The sequence below is a fragment of the Lactuca serriola genome, chromosome 7, assembly GCF_051521515.1.
Source record: "Lactuca serriola cultivar US96UC23 chromosome 7, Lser_US96UC23_V15, whole genome shotgun sequence".
NCBI lineage: Eukaryota > Viridiplantae > Streptophyta > Magnoliopsida > Asterales > Asteraceae > Lactuca > Lactuca serriola.
Genome location: NC_136414.1, coordinates 14,212,027 through 14,236,671, shown reverse-complemented (window position 1 = coordinate 14,236,671; position 24,645 = coordinate 14,212,027). Strand labels below are relative to the sequence as shown.

General features: G+C 39.9%; 1 protein-coding gene across 1 annotated transcript in view; it reads right to left on the bottom strand.

Moving 5' to 3' along the window:
- Positions 1-5,747: 5,747 nt before the first annotated feature.
- LOC145061686 (uncharacterized) overlaps positions 5,748-24,645 on the bottom strand; it is a 32,298-nt gene continuing 13,400 nt past the window's right edge. Inside the window, exon 9 of the mRNA XM_079009223.1 lies at positions 5,748-5,858. Within this exon, the coding sequence (XP_078865349.1) occupies positions 5,789-5,858 (70 nt within the window). The 3' untranslated portion in view covers positions 5,748-5,788. The remainder of the gene's footprint in view (positions 5,859-24,645) is intronic.

Sequence of the window (24,645 nt, the reverse complement as noted above, 5' to 3'; positions counted from 1 at the left end):
TATATATATATATATATATATGTATAATTAAAATGCTAGTCTTACCGTTAGTAGGCCTCATTCACGAAACCGGTCTATAAGGTGGGTATAAGGTTGCGACCTATAAAATGGCGCTTAATGGGTGTACACTCACACCCACTGCTTGCTTGATCGGTGGAGGGTCGTTAGCCAAACGGGTAGGATAGGGCAACTCACTCCTCATTAATAAGTATAATGAACACATAAAGTAACTAAACTATTTTTTAAAATTCTCAATCTTAGTTACTTTAGGAAAAGTGAATTGATGCAATCCCATGAAGTTGCACTTTGCACCCTTGGTAAGAAGTTAGTGGAGCGTGTGTGGTTTACCGGCACACTAATTGGTTCTAAGCAAAGGTGGCAAAGGGTGATTCATTGTTTATCATAGTTCGATGGAGCGTGTGTGGTTTACCGGCACATCGAATAGGTGGTTGTAACAATGAAGGCACCATGTAGATTTGCATGGTTATTCACACCCACTTTGTGATCCTCGACATCCCAGTCACAAACGAGAGGGGCATATCGAGATTTAAACATGCCATTGAAAAGATCAATGAATCTCATCGAAACCTAGGAATTCTCAATACATTTAGAACTTAAGGTTAGGTTTTCATGGTGGAGAATTAGTGAATCGCCATTCACTTACCTTCAAATTGTTTGCATATTGGATTACGGCATCCATTTTCTAATGTGTAAACAATGTTGTCGGATCCTAGCCCTAATTTTTCATATTGGGTGATAATTAGGGATTCAAATTCTAATCAATCTTTGTCCTTTCTATTTGTAGATGTCAAACGCGAACAACGCCGCTGCTAGCTCATTCACACTAATGAGCCTTTGCCAAAAAGTGACGTTCGATGGAACAAACTTTAGCGAATGGATAAGATACATTCGCATGATTGCTCGCTACGAGGACAAGGAGTATGTCCTTGACGAGAAGCTCGAGAAGATCAATCCAGAAATCGCTACTCCGGCTGAAATGACTGCTTTTGAGACTCATGAACATGATGCAACGAAGGTTCATTGCATCATGATAGCCACAATGAACGCCGAATTCCAAAAGTCCTATGAGGACATGTATCCGTACGAGATGCATCAAGACTTATTGGAGAGATACCATCAAAACACGAGGCAGGAACGTTACGAGATTTTCACTAACATGATCTCTGCTAAAATGGGACATGGAGATTCTCTAACCGTACACTTGCAAAAGATGCAAATGTATGTCGATCATCTTCGTAAGTTGAATGTCGACTTTGGGGAAGACTTGGCTATCGACATGGTCCTTCACTCCTTGCCTCCGTGTTACAACCAATTTAGGATGACCTACCACATGAACAAGGAGGAGGTCACCTTAAGCAAACTCCAAGGTGTCCTAAGGGTTGCTGAGAGCAACCTCAAGGACAAGTTTGTTGCACCAACTCCCAATCCACCCGTTGCTCCTGTTTTGGCCATAGGGCAAGGAAGGGGAAAGAAGAGGAAGGCTCCATCAAAGAGCTACCGCAAGGGAAAGTCCCGAGATGGTTCCTCTTCTAGTGGGACCAAGGTTGATCCTGCTAAACCCAACCCTAACCCGAAGGAGGCAGAGTGCCACCATTGCCCCAAAATAGGGCATTGGAAGAGGAATTGCCCAGAATATCTGCAAGCCATCAGGGAAGGAAAGATCAAGCCGTCTTTCGCATGTATTTATACAATTAAATCTAATGATTCACCTCATGCTATTTCTTGGGTTCTTGATACCGGGTGTGGTTACCACATTTGTTCCGAATTGCAGGGACTAAGAAGAAATAGGGATGTGGAGCGTAGAAGAATAAATCTAATCATGGAGAACAGAAGATCGTCGCCTGTCACCAAGATTGGAGTGTATTCTTTAGTGATTAGTAATGGATTATGTTTAGATTTGAATTATTGTTGCTACTCGCCAGATATGGCAAGAAACATCATTTCGTTTCATGGTTTGTTTAGACAAGGATTTAGATTTTCTTTTAATAATGAGAATGGTTCAATTTATGCTTATCTAAATGGTGTCTTACATTTTGAAGCAATGCCATGTAATGGAATTTATGAAACTGTTATGATTGTAGATAACCTAGGAAATGATGTTTTATACATGGATTCTTCCAATAGTATGGATAAAGCATGTTTGTGGCATTGTCGTCTTGGACATGTCAACAAGAAGCGCATAGCCCAACTCCAAAAGGATGGAGTGTTAGAGTCATTCGACCTTAGGGAAGATGACACGTGTGAATCTTGTTTGCTTGGAAAGATGACCAAGTCACCCTTCACTGGTACGTGTGAAAGGGGTGAGGGTTTGTTGGATCTCATACATACCGATGTATGTGGACCCTTTAGATCCGCCACAAAGGATGTGAACCGCTTCTATGTGACTTTTACCAATGATTATAGTAGATATGGGTATATTTACTTAATCAAGCACAGGTCAGAAACGTTTGAAAAGTTCAAAGAATTCAAACATGAAGTGGAGAATCAATTGGGCAGGAAAATCAAGATGCTTCGATCTGATCGAGGAGGAGAGTACCTAAGTCTTGAATTCCACGACTATCTTAAAGAATGTGGAATCGTTTCACAATTGACGCCACCTAGGACACCGCAGTTGAATGGTGTAGCAGAAAGGCGTAATCGAACCTTGTTGGACATGGTTCGTTCTATGATGAGTCGTGATTCACTACCTATCTCATTCTGGGGGTACGCCTTAGAGACTGCTGCCCATATCCTTAACCTAGTACCTACAAAGAAGGTTGCCAAAACACCTCACGAGATGTGGACAGGGAAAGCTCCCTCGTTGGCACATATCAAGGTTTGGGGTTGCAAGGCTTTTGTAAGACGAGATACTCACGACAAGCTCGAACCTCGTAGTGAGCGATGTATTTTCATCGGCTACCCGCAGAAATCCTTCGGAAATATCTTCTATAGACCGAGTGACAATGTTGTCTTCGTTGCGAGGAGAGGGGTTTTTCGAAAGCGAGAACTCATAAGCCAAGGAGACAGTGGGAGGCATATCGAGCTTGAAGATATTCAAGAGTCGATTGATGAAGGAACCTCTACCGCTGGCGCTCAACCCGAGGAGGAAACTCCGGTTGAACCAATTGACAAGTCCTTACCTCTAAGACATTCCGAAAGAGTTAGAGTTCTACCCCATATATATGGTTTTCATATTACTACCGAAGGGTACACGTATATTAGTGATGGTACACTAATAAATCTAGATGAACCTAATAGCTATAAGGAAGCCATGGCAGGCCCGGAGTCTGCGAAATGGAAAGAGGCGATGGACAGCGAGATTCAATCCATGTATGATAACCAAGTTTGGAATTTGGTTGATAATGTGCCCGGACGTAAGACCGTTGGGTGCAAATGGATCTTCAAGAAGAAGACCAACGTGGATGGAAATGTACACACATATAAGGCGCGATTGGTTGCGAAGGGCTTTACTCAAACTCCTGGAGTTGACTATGATGAGACCTTCTCACAAGTTGCGAAAATGAAGTCTATTAGGGTGATGCTAGTCATTGCTGCATTTCATGATTATGAGATATGGCAGATGGATGTCAAGACCGCTTTCCTTAATGGAAAGTTGGCTGAGGATGTTTACATGGCTCAGCCAGAGGGTTTTGTTGATACGAAGCATCCGAATAGAGTGTGTAAGCTTGAGAAGTCCATTTATGGGCTTAAGCAAGCGTCTCGCAGATGGAATCTCTGCTTCGATGAGAAAGTCAAAGAGTTTGGATTTGTACGAAGCGAAGATGAATCATGTGTATATGTCAAAGCCAGTGGGAGTATAGTTAGCTTCCTCGTTTTGTATGTCGATGACATACTACTCATAGGAAACGACGTCCTGACACTGCAGGAGGTTAAGTCCTGTCTCGGGAAGTGCTTTGCTTTAATAATAACTAGGAAACCATAAAGAAACTACAATTCTTAGATGGATACTTAACTAAGCCGAACATAACGTCTCTCACACACAATCACATGATCATATACATAAATAATAAAAGCATGAAGGAAGCGAACACGATACATACATGTGTTAGCATCTGATAGAACTCATGTCTCATTGGCCTACAATTGAAATGCTCGATTCCTTACCACTGGAGCCTCCGCTCTACCCTCGTGGCCATCAGTAATCCTCAAATAGTTGGAGCAGGTTCCCTCACCGCTCCACTTAACAACCTCATACAGTTGGCCTTCTTGTGGCCCACCTGATTGAAGTGAAAACAAATCAAACTCGAACCCATAGGACAATCCTTGGTAAAATGACCAGCCTAGCCGCAACTGAAGCAACACCTTCCATTCTCATAATAGCTCCCCTCATGAGTCCTCCCACACTTGACACAACGTCCACGGACCTGATGGCCTCCCGATCGCGAACCCCTGAGTCTTAGGCCTCTTTGCCTGGCCCATTAGGATATGAACCTACTTTGAGCCGCACCTCGTCCGAAGGTGCATCTCGATTCCCTCTCCAGGGCTCTAGCAGTCATATCATCTAAGGTCTTGCAGCTTGACAAGATCACAACTCCCGAATATCATCCTGTAGCTCCATGATCCCTTCCTTGATGGTAACAGACATCATAGGAGTCGCATCCAAGATACCGCGAGTGATCTCAGAAGAAACGAACTCTTGAATCCTCTCATCAATTAGCTCAACACCAGAGCCTAAACATGAACCAGAACCAAAACCTCTTCCACAAGTGCTCATCACCATACTAAAAAACAACCATACAAATGATCTGAACATGCCCAAAGAATCCTTACTCCCAGGGGCTTCTTAGAATCATCTTGACTTTCCTTGATTCGAGTACGGATCCTATGCTTTTAGTAGTACGGGACAATACTACCTTCCACACATATCCATACTTTCCTTAAGAATCATCCTGAATCCTCTAAGTCACATTCTCATACTGATACACCCCACACCGCTAAACAGCATGCCATTCGCACTAAAGCACTTCCTAGGCTATCCTAGGATCCCTACCCCACCGTGCCATCAGCTGTTGAAAGACTCCTACTAATGTCAGCTAACTATTTCATGAATACAATTACATGCAACAAAGCTTAGATAATCATTCGACTAAAAGACTCAACCCTACAACGGTTAGACTCAGACGAGAGTTGTATAATAGGGACAAATCAATCACTCTGATATTATTTAACCTTTGTAGCATGTAACTTAACATATTCATGAAATAATTAACTCACGTCAATATGAGTCCCACAAAGCACAAAGCATGCAACATTCAGGCATCGAGTAATCTAATCTAGTGCATCACCTAATCAGGTCATTCTATCCAACATCTGAAATCCATACTAGCATGAAGTTCTAAAGGCTCATACAATCCATCATAGAAAGGAATCTCTTCTAGAATCCTACCATGCGATTCTGAGCAAACCCTTATCCCTAATCTAGCATGTTATACACATATTCATACACTAGAACAAATAAATATGTATGTGTATTTTGGGAAATACTTACTTGAGCTCAACTAATTGCATGCGTCGCACCCCTTTTTTATAAAGGATTTAATAAAATTCATTTTCTTTCAAAAAGATTACCAATTCCTCAGTTATAGTTCAGACACACGCGAGAGTGTGCCCGAATCCCTCAATCCAAGACACTAATACCAACTTATAACGTCCCAAATTTTCTAAGTACCAAATTTTGTTTTAAGCCAACCAAAACAACCATTTATTCATTTCAAAATCCCATAAAAGTATAGAAAAGTATCAAATATTTATCAGAGTACAAAATAAGTTATAAAATGTGGAACACCGGTGGATGTGATGCAATCACATCGAGCTCTCCCTTTTGGAACCAAAAGTACCTGAAATACAAACATAAATCGTAAGCACAATGCTTAATGAGTTCCCCAAAATACCAAATACCATAAATAAAATTTCCATGGGCTACCCCCATGGTCTTTTCCATGGAATACCATGCGCTACCCCAGGGTCTTACACCCAAGTGACATGGACTACCCCCATGGTCTTTCCCCGAAATGCTATGGGCTACCCCATGGTCTAACATCTAAGTGCCATGGGCTACCCACATGGTCTATTATGCAATTGCTAGGGGCTACCCCCAAGGTCTTTTATACATATGACACGAGCTACCCCTGGGGTCTTCCAAGCAAGTATCACTAAGACAACTAACATCCCACACAATCTAGTGGGTCGGCATTGGTTCCTTCGACCAACAAGTACAATGAGAAGACTCACCTATCAGTCGATACTCAGCTGCTACTGCTCTTTCTTCCATAAACACTGATGCTACACACTACCTATTATATCATGTAAGCCCTTAGCTCTTATTCTAAAACTAGGAGTTTGACCAAAAGTCAACTAAAGTCAAAATTCAAGGGTCAAAGTCACCAGTCAATGTTAACTTTAGTCAATGGCCATGTCGTGGCCATCCATGAAAACGAAAATGGACCTTATCCTACAAAACAGTCGGCCATTTCCCAGTCGGCATGTCGTGGCGACCTAAAGCCATGTCGTGGGCGTTGGGTTTCTAACTGCTTAATGGGTTAAGTCGTTTTCTTCGATTCAAAGAGTTCCAAAGTTCAGATCTCATCCATTCTTTGATCTAAATGGATAAAGTTTCCAACTTTATCCATTAAGACACCCAAAGAGATCAAGATCTCAAACCCTTGGTCCAAATAAGGCAAAATACAACAAGGACTTAACCATAAAACCCTTAATCCAAAAATTCGTTAACCTAACCATTCCAGAAGAGTTTCCGATACCGGATCTAGCATAAAGGCGGGTGCTTTATAGACATGAATGTCCAATGCATGTCTAGAATCCATTTTAGGTCAAAATGAGTTAAAAGTGACCAAAAACTCATGCAAGGTCAAGAACCCCAACCAAAGTCTAGATCTACAAGATATATTGTTCATAGGACTCAAGAGAGCCATAAAGTTAAAACCTTTATCACTTCAAACCAACCAACCATTTCTTATGGACCAAAATGTGCTAAGAAACTAGATCTACAACCAAAGAATCATCAAGAAAGAAACTCAAGGACTTACAAATGGTCTGGAGAGTGATTCAAAAGATGAAGAGGAGTTGTTGTTTGATCCTTGGGCTAACACCTTCTTCTTCTTACTTCAAAATACAACAAAACACCACTAAGAGATCCACATTCAACAAAGGAGGCTAGGGTTACGGTTTCTGATCCCGAGAGAGGGATGAAGGCTGACAAGGATCCCTAGATTCAAGGTAGTGAGGTTTAAATACGGAAGAAACCCTAAAAAAATTTGGGCTTGGGCCAGAACAGCTGCCACACCGTGGCGATCCAATAAAAAATTCGTTCATTTATTTGATGTCATGTCATGGACATCCTTGCACCACGTCGTGGCACAGACTTTTTCCAAAATTCCATCCCTAGTCCTTGCTAAAAGAGAAAGTTAAACCAATATGGAACACGGGTGTTACATTTAATTTTTTAGCCCTCTTTTTTTACAACTTTGTTATTATATATTTTTATATATATAAATAATTTTTGTTGTCTACACTTTATCTAAAATATTTAAACTATAATACATAATTCAATATTTTCATTTTCTATTTTTTATCTAAAAACATTTGAATCATAACAACATTATTTTATTACTTTAAATTTGTGCATGATGTAATTTTTAAGATTTATCTTCATTTATCTTATACAAATATATTTACTTTTATGAAAAAAAAATATGATGTGTTATTATAAAAAAAATATGTTATTATAGAAATAATAATATTTTGCTATTATATTTTAAAAATATAAGTATGTAGTTTTGAGTTAAAGATAAAAATATGTTTCGGTTTTGATTTAATAAAATAAGTACAATAAATTTTATATTGTTTCGATATAAAATTTTGATACTTAATTTTATAACATTATGTAGTTTATCAAATTTTAAATATATTCTTTAATAAGACATAAACTTTTCGAGTAGTGGCCAGGGTAGGCAAGGTGACCGGCCGATTAGATCTGACTGAGGAGCTTAGTCAGTTTCATAGCCCCTTTCATGATTCTCAGCTTTGGAAGTGCATGGTTTATGATTTGGCGGTGGTTTCGTTAGATAACATCCAAGTCAATGAGTGTTTGAATTATGTGGAGAGGTAAGTGGCTATTCTATATTGGAAGATGAAGGCCTTGCGCAACAAGGTTGTGCCCTTAGTCAAGGTTCAGTGGCAGCATCGAAAGGGTTTTGAGTGGACCTGGGAGCCCGATGCGGAGATGCATGAGCACTATCCAGATCTATTTACAGTCGAGTATTTCGAGGACGAAATCTAGTTCAAGTATGGGAGAATTGTAACACACGATCTTAAAAGGTCTCATTATTTTATATAAAGTTTAATTTCAAGAATTCTTACCCTACGTTGAGCGTAGCTGTAACATCCCCAAAATTCATAACCGGATTTTTTTTTATTTTTATATTAAATAAAATATCAACCAAACATGTTTATCAAATACATAAGGAAATCATAAGGTATCCATAATTATCCAAATACATCAGAGTCAATAAAGCGGAAAGTCATGGTGTGTGCGATGTGATCATCATGAGCTCTTCCCCTTCGGTCCGGAAGTACCTAAAATGTAAACTAAAAACCATAAGCATGACACTTAGTGAGTTCCCTAAAATACCACATACCATACAAACATACATCCATCGGGCCCCACCCGACATTGGGCCTCACCCGTTATTCATCGGGCCTTTCTCGACCTCCATCGGGCCCCGCCCAGTACAAATATGTCAGTAACATGCGATGAGCCCCGCACAACACACTCATCAGGCCCCGCCTGGCATCGGGCCTCCCTCGACATACATACAAACACATTAAATACATGCAAGAGTCACACAGACAGCTAGCAGTCTTGTAAAAATAATCTATGGGCCGACATTGGTGCCTTCGACCCGCCAAACACAATGAGGAGACTCACCTCAAACTGCTGAAAAATCAGATAAATGCTCGGCCTACTGATCTGGGAAATCTCTGCACTAAATACGATCAAATAATACCCTAATCAATAATTACGTCATAAACCATAACCGAGAGTCTAAGTCCTTAATCTCGAGTCCTAGGATAAAAGTGTTGGATTAGGTGTCTAAGCCCATAACTATAATTGGTATGTACTTAAATTGATAGCAGCACAGTCCTTTTGGGTTGCCCTCAAACCTAGCAACCGGACAAGGAAATTAAGAAAGGAGAGATATTAATTTATTATAATATTAATAAATTAATATAAATGAATTTAGTAATATGTTAAAAGATTAATATATTAATAAGAAATCATTTTGTTTAATTAATTGTTAGCCAGAAATTAATCAGAATTAATTTTGGGGTTAAAAGAATTAATTATAAAGTGCAGGGACTAGTTTGCAATTATCTAATAGTTGAGTGGAAGGCTCCAGAACCTCCTTGGAAGGAGGTGGACGAAATCTATAGGGGAAACCCTAAGGATTTCGTCCAAGGGGGCTTGGATAAGGCCTTTGGCTTTGCTTAGGCCCTAAGCAAGGAGCATTAGGGTTTTTCCTAAACCCTAGATCCCTCAACTATATAAGGAGCCTCCTGGTTCACATTTTGGTGACTCTTTCTTTGGAAGAAACCCTTAGGGCCGAAAATTGCATACTCCCTCTCTCTTCTTCTAATTTCCTTCTTGCTAGTTTGGGTGTGATTCCATTAGAGGCATTACACTTGTGGTGCTAAGCTTCCAAGAAGATCAAGATCAAGATCAAAGGAATTATCAATTGTTTACTATAACAATTGAAAGGTATGTAATTTCTAAACCCTAGGTTGTAAATTTCGATTATAGCCTCTCTCCTCTAGGGTTCTTATTTTGCAATTCAAAGTTGTATGTTCAATAGCTAAAACATAGGTTCAAAGCAGGTTGCATGTGAACTTAGGAATTGTATTCTAGTTTATTTATTTTACCTAAAACCCATCAGTGGTATTAGAGTCATTGTTGTTTTAAATTGAATTGTTATAATAGTTGAATTGCAAATTAGGGTTTATAGCCATTAAACCCTAAAGGTCAAAATTTTCGATTTTAGGGTTTTGGTGCAAAGGGCTTTCGAAAACCCTAGCCTCCATGAACCCTAGTCGAAATTAGGGTTAGGGTTTCCAAAACCCTAGCCTCCTCCCCTTGTAATTTCGAAATATGCTCCCTCTTTTAGGGTTTCTTTGTTTTGGATAATAGTTGCCTTATTGGATAATTGAGATAAATAAGGAAATTATCCTATCCCCATATTTTCGAAATCTAGAAGGGATATGGATTAGGATTACATTAATTGTTTAATTTAATTAGATAATCCTTCCAAGATTTAATAAATTAATTAAAAGTTAATTAATAGATAAATATTAAATCTAATTAATTGGTTTACTTAAATTTAAAATTTAATAGTTTAAATTTCGAAAAATTTATATAAACCCTTGGAGTTTTAAAATGTTTTAAAACACACCTTATATGTATATTATAATTAAAAGTTAAATATTATATATGTATAAGAATATGGTCAGTCTTACCGTTAGTAGGCCTCATTCACGAAGCTGGTCTATAAGCGGTGTTTAAGGAAATTGCCTATAAAATGGCGATTGAATGGGTATCCACTCTTACCCACCGCACTCTTGACTAGTGGAGGGTCGTTAGCCGAACGGGTAGGATAGGACAGAAACCTTCCATTATAAGTATAATGAAGTACAAAGTAACTAAATGCTTTTTCAAATTCCCAAATCATAGTTACTTTAGGAAAAATGTGAAATTGTATGCTAATCCATAGAATTACACTTCGTACCCCTGTCAAACGTTAGTGGAGCGTGTGTGGTTAACCGGCACACTAATTTGGGGATGACATTGGTAGCTAAGGGTGACTCCATGTTTGTCATAGATCAATGGAGCGTGTGTGGCTAACCGGCACATTTATTAGGTGATTGTAGCATTGGGTGCACCACGTGATTCGTATGGTTATTCACACCTTATTTGTGATCCTCGGCATCCCAGTCACAAATAGTAGGGCATAATCGAGATTAAACATGCCATTGAAAAGTTCAATGAATCTCAAAAGATCTAGGAGTTTCAATTCCTTTAAAACTTAATCTTCCTTTTTTTTGTTTTTCATGGTGGAAATTGGTAAATCGTCATTTACCTACCTTCAAATATTCTGCAACTAGATTACGGCATCCCTCTTCTAGGTTGTAGAGTATTGTGTTGGATCCTAGCTTGATGTTTCATTTGGGTGTTGCATCAAGAGTTCTAATCAACTTAACTTGAATTTCTCCCGTTTTGTAGATGTCTGACTCTAACCGTGGTATTCCCGAATCCCAAGGAAAAAGTGTTCCTAATGAAAGTGAAGCTTGATTCAAAGTGAGAGATCAATGTGGACTAGCTTGATTTCACTTCCTCCTCTTCCTCCCGTTGTTCTGCCTAACCCAGATGATCGAAGATTTGAAAAGTTCAAGATCGCCGAATCCCTATTGGCAATGGAACATCAAGATGGTAAACCCGGGTGTGCTCACATCCTAGGGATGAAATCGCACATTGATAGGTTGATTATGTTGGGTGCGTCTATCTCAAATAAGTTGGCTGTGGACTAGATTCTTCAGTCACTCCCTGAATCATATGATGAGTTCGTAAGAGAGTATCATATGATGAAGCATGACGCAACCCTCATTGACTTGACTTACATGCTTATTGCTGCTGAATCAGAAATGATTTGGCGAAGTAATGGAGCATATTTGTCTGATAATTCAACCAACCATGCTTCCGTGGACAATCTAGGAGAATCCACATGTTCCTGCTGCCAAGAAAAGGGGAAATGGATACGAAGCTGCCCGAAGGACCTGAAGAGTCTAAGAGATGGGAGAGTCGATAAGTATGGCTCTACTTCAGGTATAAAATCCACTATCTAACCCCATTTAAATTCCTATTCTTTATTCATAGTGTGATAAGATTACATTTGCATGTTTTGCAGGATTAGAGAAAAGAGAGGAAGTTTGATGGTAGAGCAAGATGAGTCTGATCACGAAGAAATGGATTTTGGTCGCATGAATTCGAAGATCAAACTTTGAGCTTAGGAAGTTATGATAGATTTGTTAGGAGCATATGATTGCATAGTTTTTCATTTGAATTTTGCATTGTAAGGACATTTTTCCGCTGCTTTTATGAATAAAATAAAGTTTTTTTGGTTTGAATAATTTTATATATCCTTGCAATGAAGTTGTTATGAAAAATTGATGTATTGTTATCAATAATGGATTTGATTCTTAATTATGTCATTTGTGGAAATGTCGAGAATTTGCCAAATGAGGAAAGATTCTCATCGCCCAAGCTTCAATTGGACAGAAACTTGGAGTCATGCAACTTGATTGCGTGATGAATGAGAAACTTCATATTTGGAAATTAGACTAATTCTTTGACAAAGTGTCAAGAGAAGGACTAGGAGATCAAGTACACTAGGTTGTACATTGATCAAGTTCACCACGAGAGTGATAAAGATATTCGTCATGATTTACTAAAGTTTAGTGAATATGGTTATGCTTATAAGATTAAATATAATTCTGAGTTGATTGAAAGAATTTCAATCAATGGCAGAACGAATAAGAAGAATCAAGTAGACAGAAAGATAAAAGTATCTCTATTCTAAGAAGAAGGGAGAGTAACTTTTATTGTGTTTTATGATAAGTCTTAATGATTAGGAACCATATCTCAATTGATCCTCTAAGTAAGTCTTAGTACATTTGCATGTCTAAGAAGAGGAATCGAGAATTGTGGAAATGGTTGAAATCAAGAAGTCAATCATACTTCGTTCCAACATCAAGTCTTAGAGTTATACTCCAAGATTGTGAATTGAGTGACAAGTCTCAAGAAGGTTTATAACACTCATCAAATGTGGAATTTGGAAAAGTTTTCTTATTCTTGCACATTTAAAATTTGTGAGTTGTGATGTCTTGGATAAGACAAAGACCAACTAGGACAAATATTGTGATGTGTTTTGTCTTGATAAGAACCACACTAACTCTTGAATATTTGTTTTGTCAAGGAAAGTTTCCTGACAAGAAAATCGTATATGTCAAGAGGTCAGTGGGAGTTTTAATGATCTTGAAAAAGGTTTCAAGAACTAATCAAGAATAAACCTTATCGATCATCACTAGCACACGACTTGAGGTTTATAGCCTATCGTGGATGACATACTCCTTTTCTATGCCATTCCAATTGAATTAATTATGCAAGTGAGTTCTATGAGTTCTCATGTGAATGCATAAAGACATAGCACCTTGATCAATGGAAAGTACATTGATAAGTAAGGATGAGTTGATAAACCACTTGGAAGACATGGTGGGCACTCGTGTTACCATGAGGCAAGAAATCGAGATTGAGAAAGTTTAGTCCATATGAGTTTGGATTTGTCACAAACTTTGGTTTTGACAAACTCACATGGATAGGAACTTATACACCACAAAATCTAAGTGTCATAAGATTACCTCCTTCATGAAAAATGACTGTGAGGAAATGCTTTCACTAAGAGAGATTTTAAGAAGATAGCAATTGTGGAAATTGTATTCTCCAATTCGATTATTGTTACGGCATCCCTTTCCATAGTTCGAATTATGAGATTTGACAATTAGTCTGAACATTTGGGACTTAGTGACATAAGTTCTGAATTTGTCTAGACACACATATGAGCTTTCTAAGGAAAAGGTGTATGATTTTAAGAAGCTTTGATAAAGGCTTATCAAAGCATTAGGTATTAGAAATATGAACTTAAGGAATTCAATAAGCATTGTTCTCTGGAGGTTTAATTGTTTTCTAAATACATGTCAAAGCTAGTGGGAGCATAAGTGTTATGCTGGTAAGAAAATAATCATCATGTTAGTGGGAGCATGATTATTATGGGAAAGTATTGCGAGTTAGCAATATTAATTATAGAAAACAAAGATTCACTTTGCAAAGTTGTAATGTTTGAAAAGTTGTTTTGCTATAATTAAGGGAGAGAATATTATACTTCATTTCAAAATTCTAAAGCTTAGATCGAGAAAAGTTAATAAATTTAGTCAAGGATATATAGTGCATTCTCAAATTCGATTATGATCACGGCATCCCTCTTCATAGATCGAATTGTGGGAATAGGACACAGAAAATATTATGGCAGAAGGATGATAAAGTATCACTTCTTTATGTGAGACATTATGCATCATGTCCAATACGCTTCGGGTATAGGATCGATTGCATATGCTGTAATATTTTACCATTCTAAAAAATTTTCCAAATGCATAGGGCATTAAGAGGGAAAAAGGAACTAGAATCGTTTTTGACTAAAATAATTAAACAACTATCAAAGGGCCATGTCGACATTATTATGAATAGATAAGATTCTATTAAGAATAAGTCGTCATATGGAAAATATGGAAATGTCTCCATATTGGGAGTTGGATGTTGAGAGTCTGTGTCTAAATTAGAAACTTTTATGCAAGAAGGATATTCAAAGGAATGTACTTTGAATGTGAGACATCACGTCTGTGGAATTATCTTGTAACAATTTCCGATAGAGTACTTTGTAATTTCATTGTCCAAAGTCTTGGTGACATTTGTGCTATGACTTTGCGAAAGGATTGTTGCATAAAATGTTAGAATCTAGCATATTCTCGTAATTGCAAGAACCTTGTGTTCTAACACTAATAATAGGGATTGGGAATTGTGAAATGAGCATCATTGGAAAGGTTTTTCAATTGATTTATTTCACAAAGTATGGACCATAGGAAACCAAAGTGTGCATGCTTGGAGCATAGGACAATTATGGTTATAATTCAAGTAATAAGTTGATTTTCTGAAACTATAAGCAATGAATAATGAGTAATCAATATGGTGTTTAAATAAAAGTGTTTTTTGTTTACGCTCAAAAGCTTTAGGGCCATATAGGATTAATATTATTGCGTTTCACTTTGCATGTTTTGACTTCCCGAATAATAATATTATTCAAACTCCACAGTCGCTCGTACTTTTGGAAGTAAGTAGTGAATCAAGACTGTCATGAACTGGATTGTAGATTGTTTAAGGATAGACATGGCAATAGATTTGCTGCAACGTTCATGAGTACTCAGAAATTGAGATTTGAGTATTGGATAAACCCACGCTCAGAGTATTACTTCATGGAATTCATCACGAGTAATACTGAGACGATAATATCTATGATCTTGAAACAGAGATATATGAGTTGTAATTTGCAAGTCGGCTATACATTGGTGATACGAAAACGCATTAGTAACTTGGTGTTATAAAACGTATTGTCATGTATGGTTTGATGAGTAAAAGATACAAGCATATGATTCAATGTTTATTCGTTCCTTTTGCCTTAACCGGAAAAGCGATATCTGTGGGCCCCTCGATGATTTGGTGTTGACTTATGTGCTGGGCCCAGCCAGGACTAATTGATGTGTTCGATTAGAAGTCCTATATCATCACAAATCTGAAATCGAGAAACATAGATTCTGGACAAAGAGATTGATTGTATTCCATGTCTTATGTCTGGGGATATCTTGCAGAACGAAGGATTATATGATCACTTATCTTAGGACTCGTAACTGACTGGGTCAGAGTTCGGCAGCAGCTTTTTGGAAGCTACAATTTGCTGGTCAAATTTAGAAGGCATGATAGCAATTATAGTTACAGACTTATCCAAGTGGGAGACTGTTGGATTAGGTGTCTAAGCCCATAACTATAATTGGTATGTACTTAAATTGATAGCAACACAGTCCTTTTGGGTTGCCCTCAAACCTAGCAACCGGACAAGGAAATTAAGAAAGGAGAGATATTAATTTATTATAAGATTAATAAATTAATATAAATGAATTTATTAATATGTTAAAAGATTAATATATTAATAAGAAATCATTTTGTTTAATTAATTGTTAGCCAGAAATTAATCAGAATTAATTTTGGGGTTAAAAGAATTAATTATAAAGTGCAGGGACTAGTTTGCAATTATCTAATAGTTGAGTGGAAGGCTCCAGAACCTCCTTGGAAGGAGGTGGACGAAATCTATAGGGGAAACCCTAAGGATTTCGTCCAAGGGGGCTTGGATAAGGCCTTTGGCTTTGCTTAGGCCCTAAGCAAGGAGCATTAGGGTTTTTCCTAAACCCTAGATCCCTCAACTATATAAGGAGCCTCCTGGTTCACATTTTGGTGACTCTTTCTTTGGAAGAAACCCTTAGGGCCGAAAATTGCATACTCCCTCTCTCTTCTTCTAATTTCCTTCTTGCTAGTTTGGGTGTGATTCCATTAGAGGCATTACACTTGTGGTGCTAAGCTTCCAAGAAGATCAAGATCAAGATCAAAGGAATTATCAATTGTTTACTATAACAATTGAAAGGTATGTAATTTCTAAACCCTAGGTTGTAAATTTCGATTATAGCCTCTCTCCTCTAGGGTTCTTATTTTGCAATTCAAAGTTGTATGTTCAATAGCTAAAACATAGGTCCAAAGCAGGTTGCATGTGAACTTAGGAATTGTATTCTAGTTTATTTGTTTTACCTAAAACCCATCAAAAAGACCATTTTACCCTTCCCTTATTGGGCCTAAATAATGATAGCCCAAAACCCCAAAATGGCCCAAACTAGTCCAAAGGCCCAAAAGACCAGCTGGCAGGTACGCCATGTGTACCACCAGATTACGCCCTTCGTACTCTTCACGACCAACTTACGGGACTCAAACCCAGTACGCGCAATGTACTCAAACGTACACCCAGTGTACTGGCCAGAGGTCTTTGTCTCAATCAAATGGCTTAATCCCTTAAGACTTTGTTTTCCAAACCTTAGATCTACTTCCAAATAACGTTTTAATATATATAGTTGGCAACTTTACTAACTTGCATGGCTTAAAAGGACCCAATACCAAACCCTAGGTCCAAAACTCCTTAAAAAGGCCAACAACTCATGCATGGTTGAATTAAAACCACCAAGATTCGATTTTTATACTTCAAGGACCTCAAATCTAAAAGGAAATGCCACCCTAAGGTTCTGGAGTAGCCGATACTCCCAAGAACCAAGGTCATGGGACCAAAAGCTCCTAAATCTATCCACAATGAGATCTCAACAAAGGAATCATCAAGGTAAGAACTTTTTACATCCAAAAGCTTGAAATGAAGAAGATATCCCTGGATCTTGAGGCTCCAAATCCAACAATGCACTAACACCAAAATTCTCCTTCTTCTAATGCACCAAAAGAACACCAAAACTCAACCAATAGCTCAAGAATACACCAACGATGGCTAGGGCTTCGTGAGGTATCTTTGGAGGAAATGAGGTTGACGAGGGGAAAGGTCTTGAGTCCATAATGATGCTTAAATATGGTCCAAAACCTAAAAATTAGGGTTTATCCCTGGACAATGTACGCCCCGAATACTAGAAGTACGCCCAACGTATGCTCTCCTCCCTAAAAGTTTCACTTTTCACCCCTTGGGACCAAATTTGAAAACTAATTTAATATCACGGGTCAAAATAAGAAATACCTTGGAACCAAGTATTACAATTCTCCCCCACTTGAATTAAACTTCGTCCTCGAAGTCTGCTGCCGTAAATAACTTTAGGTAATGCTCCATTGTCTCATCCTTAGGCTCCCACATCCATTTTGAACCCTTTTGGTGCTGCCACTACACCTTCTCAAGATCCACAACCTTGTTAAGCAGATTCTTCGTCCTCCTAACAAGGATCACCACTGGTCTCTCTATACAATTCAGGCAATCATCCACCTGAATGTCCTCCAATGGGACCATTGTGGAATCATCAACCAAACATTTCCACAGCCGAAAGACATGGAAATCGCTATAGATCTGGCTGAGCTCCTTTTGTAGATCCAATCGATACGATACCCATCCCACTCGGGCTATCACCCTGAAAGGACTAATATACTTGGGGCCTAACTTAAATCGCTCCTGAATAGGATGACACCATTTTAAGGTGAAACCTTTACGAGTACCATATAACCAACCTAAAACTCTAAGTCTAACCGGAGTCTATATGCGTAGCTCTTCTGTCGGCTTTGTGATGTCTGAAGTCTGTCGCGGACCTGTTGAATTAATTCTATCATTTGGAGTACCACTTCCATACTCCTCATGACCCGTTGACCAACCTCACCCCAACATATCGGGGTTCTACACTTCCTCTTGTAGAGCATCTAAAAAGGAGGTTGATAAATGATGGCGTGATAACTGTTGTTGTACGAAAATTCCGCCAAAGGAAGATACGTAACCCAACCGCCAAAATCCGGCACACATGCCCGCAACATTTCCTCCAATGTCTGAATAGTCTACTCACTCTGACCATCAGTCTGCGGGTGGAAAACCATGTTGAGTTGCAAATGAGTACCTAACTCCTCGTTAAATCTCTTCTAGAACCTGGAAGTAAACCGAACATCCCTATCAGAGACCACAGAAACCGGCACCCCATGTCGTGCCACAACCTCCCGAATGTAGATATCGGCCAGCTTCTCTGCCGAAATACTCTCCACGATCGGAATAAAATGCGCACTCTTAGTCAATCGATCCACGATGATCCATATCGAATCCACTATGTGCGTCGTTCTAGGCAATTTGGTGATAAAATCCATTGTAATCTCTTCCCATTTCCAAACGGGGACTTCCAACGGCTCCATCTTGTCATGAGGTCGCTGATAGTCAGGATGTAGATCTTAATACATCTTTGTCGCTATGAGATGAATAGAGAATCTTGACTTGTGCGCTTCCTCCATTAGAACCTGACACGCACCACCCTAATAGAGAACCCACATCCCCCGATGAAGGGTCAATAATCCCCAAGTATCATAATCAAAGGAAGCCACCTGACCTACTATGTGCACATTCTTTCGGTTCTCTTCCTTTATAGTCTCAACCTAAGCCTCTCGAATCTGCTCTAAAATTTGGTTAATCAATGTCAACCTTAGAAACAAATCCTTGATCGAGGCAGCAACTGCCTCGCGGCTAAGAGCATCGGCCACCACTTTGGCCCTCCCCAGGTGATAAAGGATCTCACAATCATAATTTTTCACCACATCCAACCATCTACGCTACCTCATGTTCAGATTCAGTTGATCCATCAGATACCTTAGACTCTTATGGTCCATGCAAATAGTACAACAAACCCCATAAAGGTAATGTCGCTAAATCTTGAGGACGAAAACCACAGCCCCCAACTACAAATTACACATAGGATAATTCTCCTTATGAGGCTTTAGTTTCCTCAAAGCTTAAGCGATCACATCACCCCATAGCCTCAAAATTGCACCCAACCCCGTGATTGATTCATCACAATATACCAGAAAGTCCTCAACACCCTCCGGCAGGGTCAGAATCAGCGTCTCACACAATCTCTACCTCAGAGTCTCAAAAGTTGTCTGTTGCTCAGGCCCCCAATGAAATGTGACACTCCTTACATCAATCAGGCCAACGAACTGCTATCTTGGATAAATCCTAAATGAATATACGATCGTAACCTGCTAATCTTAGGAAACTCTGAATCTCATGTGGAGACCTCAGAACTTCCCACCTCATAACTGCTTGACGAGGTGTCCCAGACTGCACCTTGCGCAACCAAAACTCGCACTTGGAGAACTTCACATACAACCTTTCCCTCCTCAGATTCTCCAATACCTTTCTTAGATGTTCCTCGTACTGCTCATGGGTCTTGGAATAGACTAGGATGTGGTCAATAAACACAATCACAGACCCATCCAACGTAGGCATGCATACGAGATTCATGAGATCCTTGAATGCGGCTGGAGCATTTGTGAGCCCGGAGAGCATCACCACGAACACGTAATGACCATAATGAGTCTGGAAGGCCATCTTATACATATCCTCATCTCTGACCCTCATCTGATGATAACCTAAACGCATATCAATCTTTGAGAACCAATATGCACCCTAAAGCTAGTCAAATAAATCGTCAATCCTCGGGAGTGGATAACAGTTCTTCATTGTTAGCTTATTCAGCTCCCAGTTGTCGATACACATCCGATGCGACCTGTCCTTCTTCTTCACAAACAAGATCGGAACTCCCCATGGTGAAATGCTTGGCTGAATAAATCCCTTGTCTAATAGCTCTTGTAGTTGGGTAGAAAATTCATGCATCCCTGGGGTGCTAACCGATAAGGTGCTTTGGCTATCCGGGCCGCACCAGGAACCAAGTCAATCCGAAACTCCACATGCCTCTCTGGAGGCACACCCGACAACTCCTCAAGGAACACATCCAAGTATTCCTGGACAATCGATACATCGTCCATAGTCATCTTACCCTTCTCACTGGTATCCATCACATAAACAACAAATCTAGAACAACCTTGTTAAAGGTAACACATGGCCCTAACTGTTGAACAGAGAGTCGACCCATGTTGAACACCCTCTCCTTGAGTCACTAAATCTCCCCCGCTTAAGGTCCGAATATGGACTAACTAATGCTCGCAATCAATCATTTCCTTATTGGGGCTCAACCAATCCATCCCTACAATAACCTTGCTCTCACGCAGGGTAATGGGAACCAAGTTAATCGAATACCGCTCACTAAACAAGTCCAGCATACATCCCCAATGAACCCTCGATACTCGCACAGGACGATCATCATCAATCTTGAACTCAAATGGATACTCCAGCTCCCCCAGAGCATCAACAAATATTTTGTTGAGCGCAAGAGATACAATGGATCGGGTAGCCCCCAAATCAATCAAAACCAAAGCCGAGATATCGTTCATAAGGAACGACCCTATAAACAAATCACAGATATAAGTAGGAAAAATCAAAATAAATGAATAAAGAGACAAAGACAAGATACATACCCATCACCACATCTGGTGTTGCACGAGCCTCCCCGGCTGTCAGTTGGAATGCCCTGCTCCTCACAACAGGCACCTCTGCCTTGCCCTGACGGCCATCTGTAATCCGCAAGGTCACCAGAGCGGGTCCTCCCACTGGTCCTCCCACTGCTAAACTCAAGCAGTTGGCCTTCTAATGTCCCCTTTGATTGCAATGAAAGGTCTCACACTACAATGGTTGGACTCAGACAATAGTTGCGCAATAGGGTTAAACCTAGCCTTTTAAAATTATCTTATCTCAGTAATATGTAACTTAGAGTAATCGATTACTAGTTAGTTAATGTTAATGGGAACTCCTAAAAGCACAAACCAAGAAGCATTCGAGTATTAAGTAATCGGAAGAAAGGCATAACCTAAACAAGCCATCCTATCATTGACTGCTCAGTATTAGCATGCAAGTCTACAAGCTCATACAGTAGACATATAAATGAATCTCTCCTAGCATTATATGATGCAATCCTGAGCAGATCCATAGCCCTAATCTACCATGCGATTCACAGATTCACAATTCAAAGCATATCACGAATCATGTATGGGTACCTTAGGAAAACTTACTTGAGCTGGTCGATTGCATGCACCACACCCCTTTCTTCTATTAGAAAAATCTTTTTATAAAACATTTCTTTTTATGAAAAATCTACCAAACCCTCAGTTTGAGTTCAGACACACCTGAGAGTATGATCAAATCCCTCAAACCAAGGCTCTGCTACCCACTTGTAACATCCCCAAAATTCAGAACCGATTTTTTTTGTTTTTAAATTAAATAAAATATCAACCAAACGTGTTTATCAAAACCATAAGAAAATCATAAGGTATCCATAATTATACAAATACGTCAAAGTCGGTAAAGCAGAAAGTCATGGTGTGTGCGATGCGATCATCTCGAGCTCTTCCCCTTCGATCTGAAAGTAGTTGATATGTAAAGTGAAAATTGTAAGCACGAATCTTAGTGAGTTCCCTAAAATAACACATACCATACAAACATACATCCATTGGGGCCCCGCCCGGCATTGGGCCTCGCCCGTTATTCATCGGGCCCAGCCCGACCTCCATCGGCCCCCGCCCAGTACAGATCTGTCGGTAACATGCGATGAGCCCCGCCCAACACACTCATTAGGCTCCACCTGGCATCGGGCCTCCCCCGACATACATAGAAACACATTAAATACATGCAAGAGTCACACAAACAGCTAACATTCTTGTAAAAATAATCTATGGGCCGACGTTGATTCCTTCGATCCGCCAAACAGAATGAGCAGACTCATCCCAAACTAGTCCAAAGGCCCAAAAGCCCAACTAGCGGGTACACCCTGCGTACCACCAAAGTACGCCCCACATACACTTCACAACCAACTTACGGGACGCAAACCCATTACGTGCAACGTACTGAAAAGTACGCCCAGCGTTGTAATGTCCCAAAAATAATGACATAAAATTTCGTTTCTAAATTAATAAATCGTTAATACATATCAATTTCATAAACCATAATTATCAAAGCTTTAGTAAAACATCAATGAATCAAAGTAAATCACAGATCGCCCGGCCTCGAGTCTCACTCGGCCTCGTGCCTCCCCCGACATCGAGCTTGGCTCGGCATTGAGCCCTGCTCAGATTATAGATATGTTATTCTCAGGCCTCGCCTGTCACTTGGCCTCGCCCCCCAGACACATACAAAATATCACATAATCATGCTAACACATAAAATGATCATAAACAATAGCATATGTTCCAGTCATCGGGCCTCGCCTGTCATCAAGCCTCACCCGATACACACATTACCATATAACCATATAATCACATAGACATATAACCATACTAGCACATGCAATAATCACAAAGACTATAGCACACCATACAGTCATCGTGCCCCACCCGGCATCTGGCTTGCTTGATAAGCATAAAATCAGATATTAATAGTTAGCATACAATCTACTCATCAAGCCCCGCCTAGTATCGGGACTCGCCCGATAAGCATACCATCCTAGAACACATGAAAGAGTCACACATACATCTAGCATCCTAACATATTAATCATGGGCCAGCTTTGGTGCCTTCGACCCACTAAACCCAGTGAGGAGACTCACCTCGCACTGCTGAAGTCCCACGGATAAAACTCTAGCTGCTGGCTGACAGATCCCCGAACTGTCAACATCAAAACAACACCTAATTAATAATTGAGTTCCAATGCATAACCATAAATCCAAAATTGGGTTACATATACCACTTTACCCCTAACCTAGCTTGGCCTAATACCAAGGCCCAAACCCACACTCTGAAGGCCTAAAAGTCAAATAAACAACCAAAGCCCAACTATGGCCCAATTTTCTAAATTGGACCCAAACCCATTACATGGACCTTACCCTAACGCCCATTCAAATATCCTAGTCCATATACATGTTCCCAGATGGCCCATCAAGAACCCAAACACCTGAGCCCAAAAAAAAATGCTCAACTCAAGCCCAAACACAATTAGGGTTTTCACATAAAATGACAATTAGGGTTAAGTAAAAACACTTAACCCATTGAGGATTTAATCCATCAACTCCATCACTCTACTAGGTCAATCATACAATATAGTCGGGTATAATTCATAACTCAAATCCAACGGTCCAAAACGTGGGTGGCAAGTCCCAACTAAAGTCTCTAAATCTAGGGTTTCCAACCCAAACACATGCCAACTAGGTCCAAGGTTAAGTTTTTAGGTTAATTAGAGTTTTAATAGGTCGGGCACCACCCACTGCCACCTCGGGCGGTGGTGGTCGACGACGGTCCATGACGGCAGGAGGCGGCAGCCACCACTTTTTAATGGTGGTAGATTATAATTTTTAACCCAAACTTTATCAAAGCAACCCGGAACACTCAAAACATCCATACAACACATATACGCACATATCCACCCAATGTGGCGGCTGGTGGTGGTAGAACGGTAGTAGGCGGTGGCAACCACCATGGTGGTTCCCTTTCAATTTCTGGCTAACGAACACACACACTAAAACTCCCACCATGAAACTGTGCTTCATACCTGGAGAAGGACGACGGCCGGAAGAGTGACGAACGGGCAGTGACACAAAACAGTGGCAACAGCGGTGCTAACGGTCGGCTTTAGCGGCGATGACGTTTTCCCTTGGCAGTATTGGTGGCGTGACCGACGGCGAAACAGAAGAAGGTAGGGTGTGCATCCGAGAACGGCAGCAACACAGCCACGACATCGGCCTTCAGCAGTCCTTGGCTTCGTCGGTAGCAACCGCGGTGGCAATGGTTGGTGGTTCGCGACTTCAACAGAGGGGGTGGCGGCGCCAGCTGGAGGTGAGGGGAGATAAGGGTGGCGGTTGGAAACTTTCCTAGGGTTAGGGTTTAAATGTAGAGTGGGAAGAAAGAAAGGAAGGGGATGGGTTTAAGCCCCGTCTCCAAATCAAACTCAAGTGCCAAAAATATGCTTAGGGTCCCTCCTCTCCGAATTATTTTCAACTTAAATCCATAAATTACCATTCAGCCCCCAGCTTCCAAAATCTTTTCAGTTTAAGCACAAAAGCTACAAAACAAGTCCAAATGATTTTTCTTTAGCCATTGCTCAATTATTCTTTACACCACAAACCCTGAAAGCACCCTTTAGACCTCCAAAACAATTTATAATGCCAATTACACCCTTCTTCACTAAAACTCTTTTATTTATATTTTATTTATCGGAATAAAATAATACTTAAAATACATTCTCGGATTTTTGGGTTTATTTTCGAAACGATGTGTTACAACTCTCCCCCACTTAA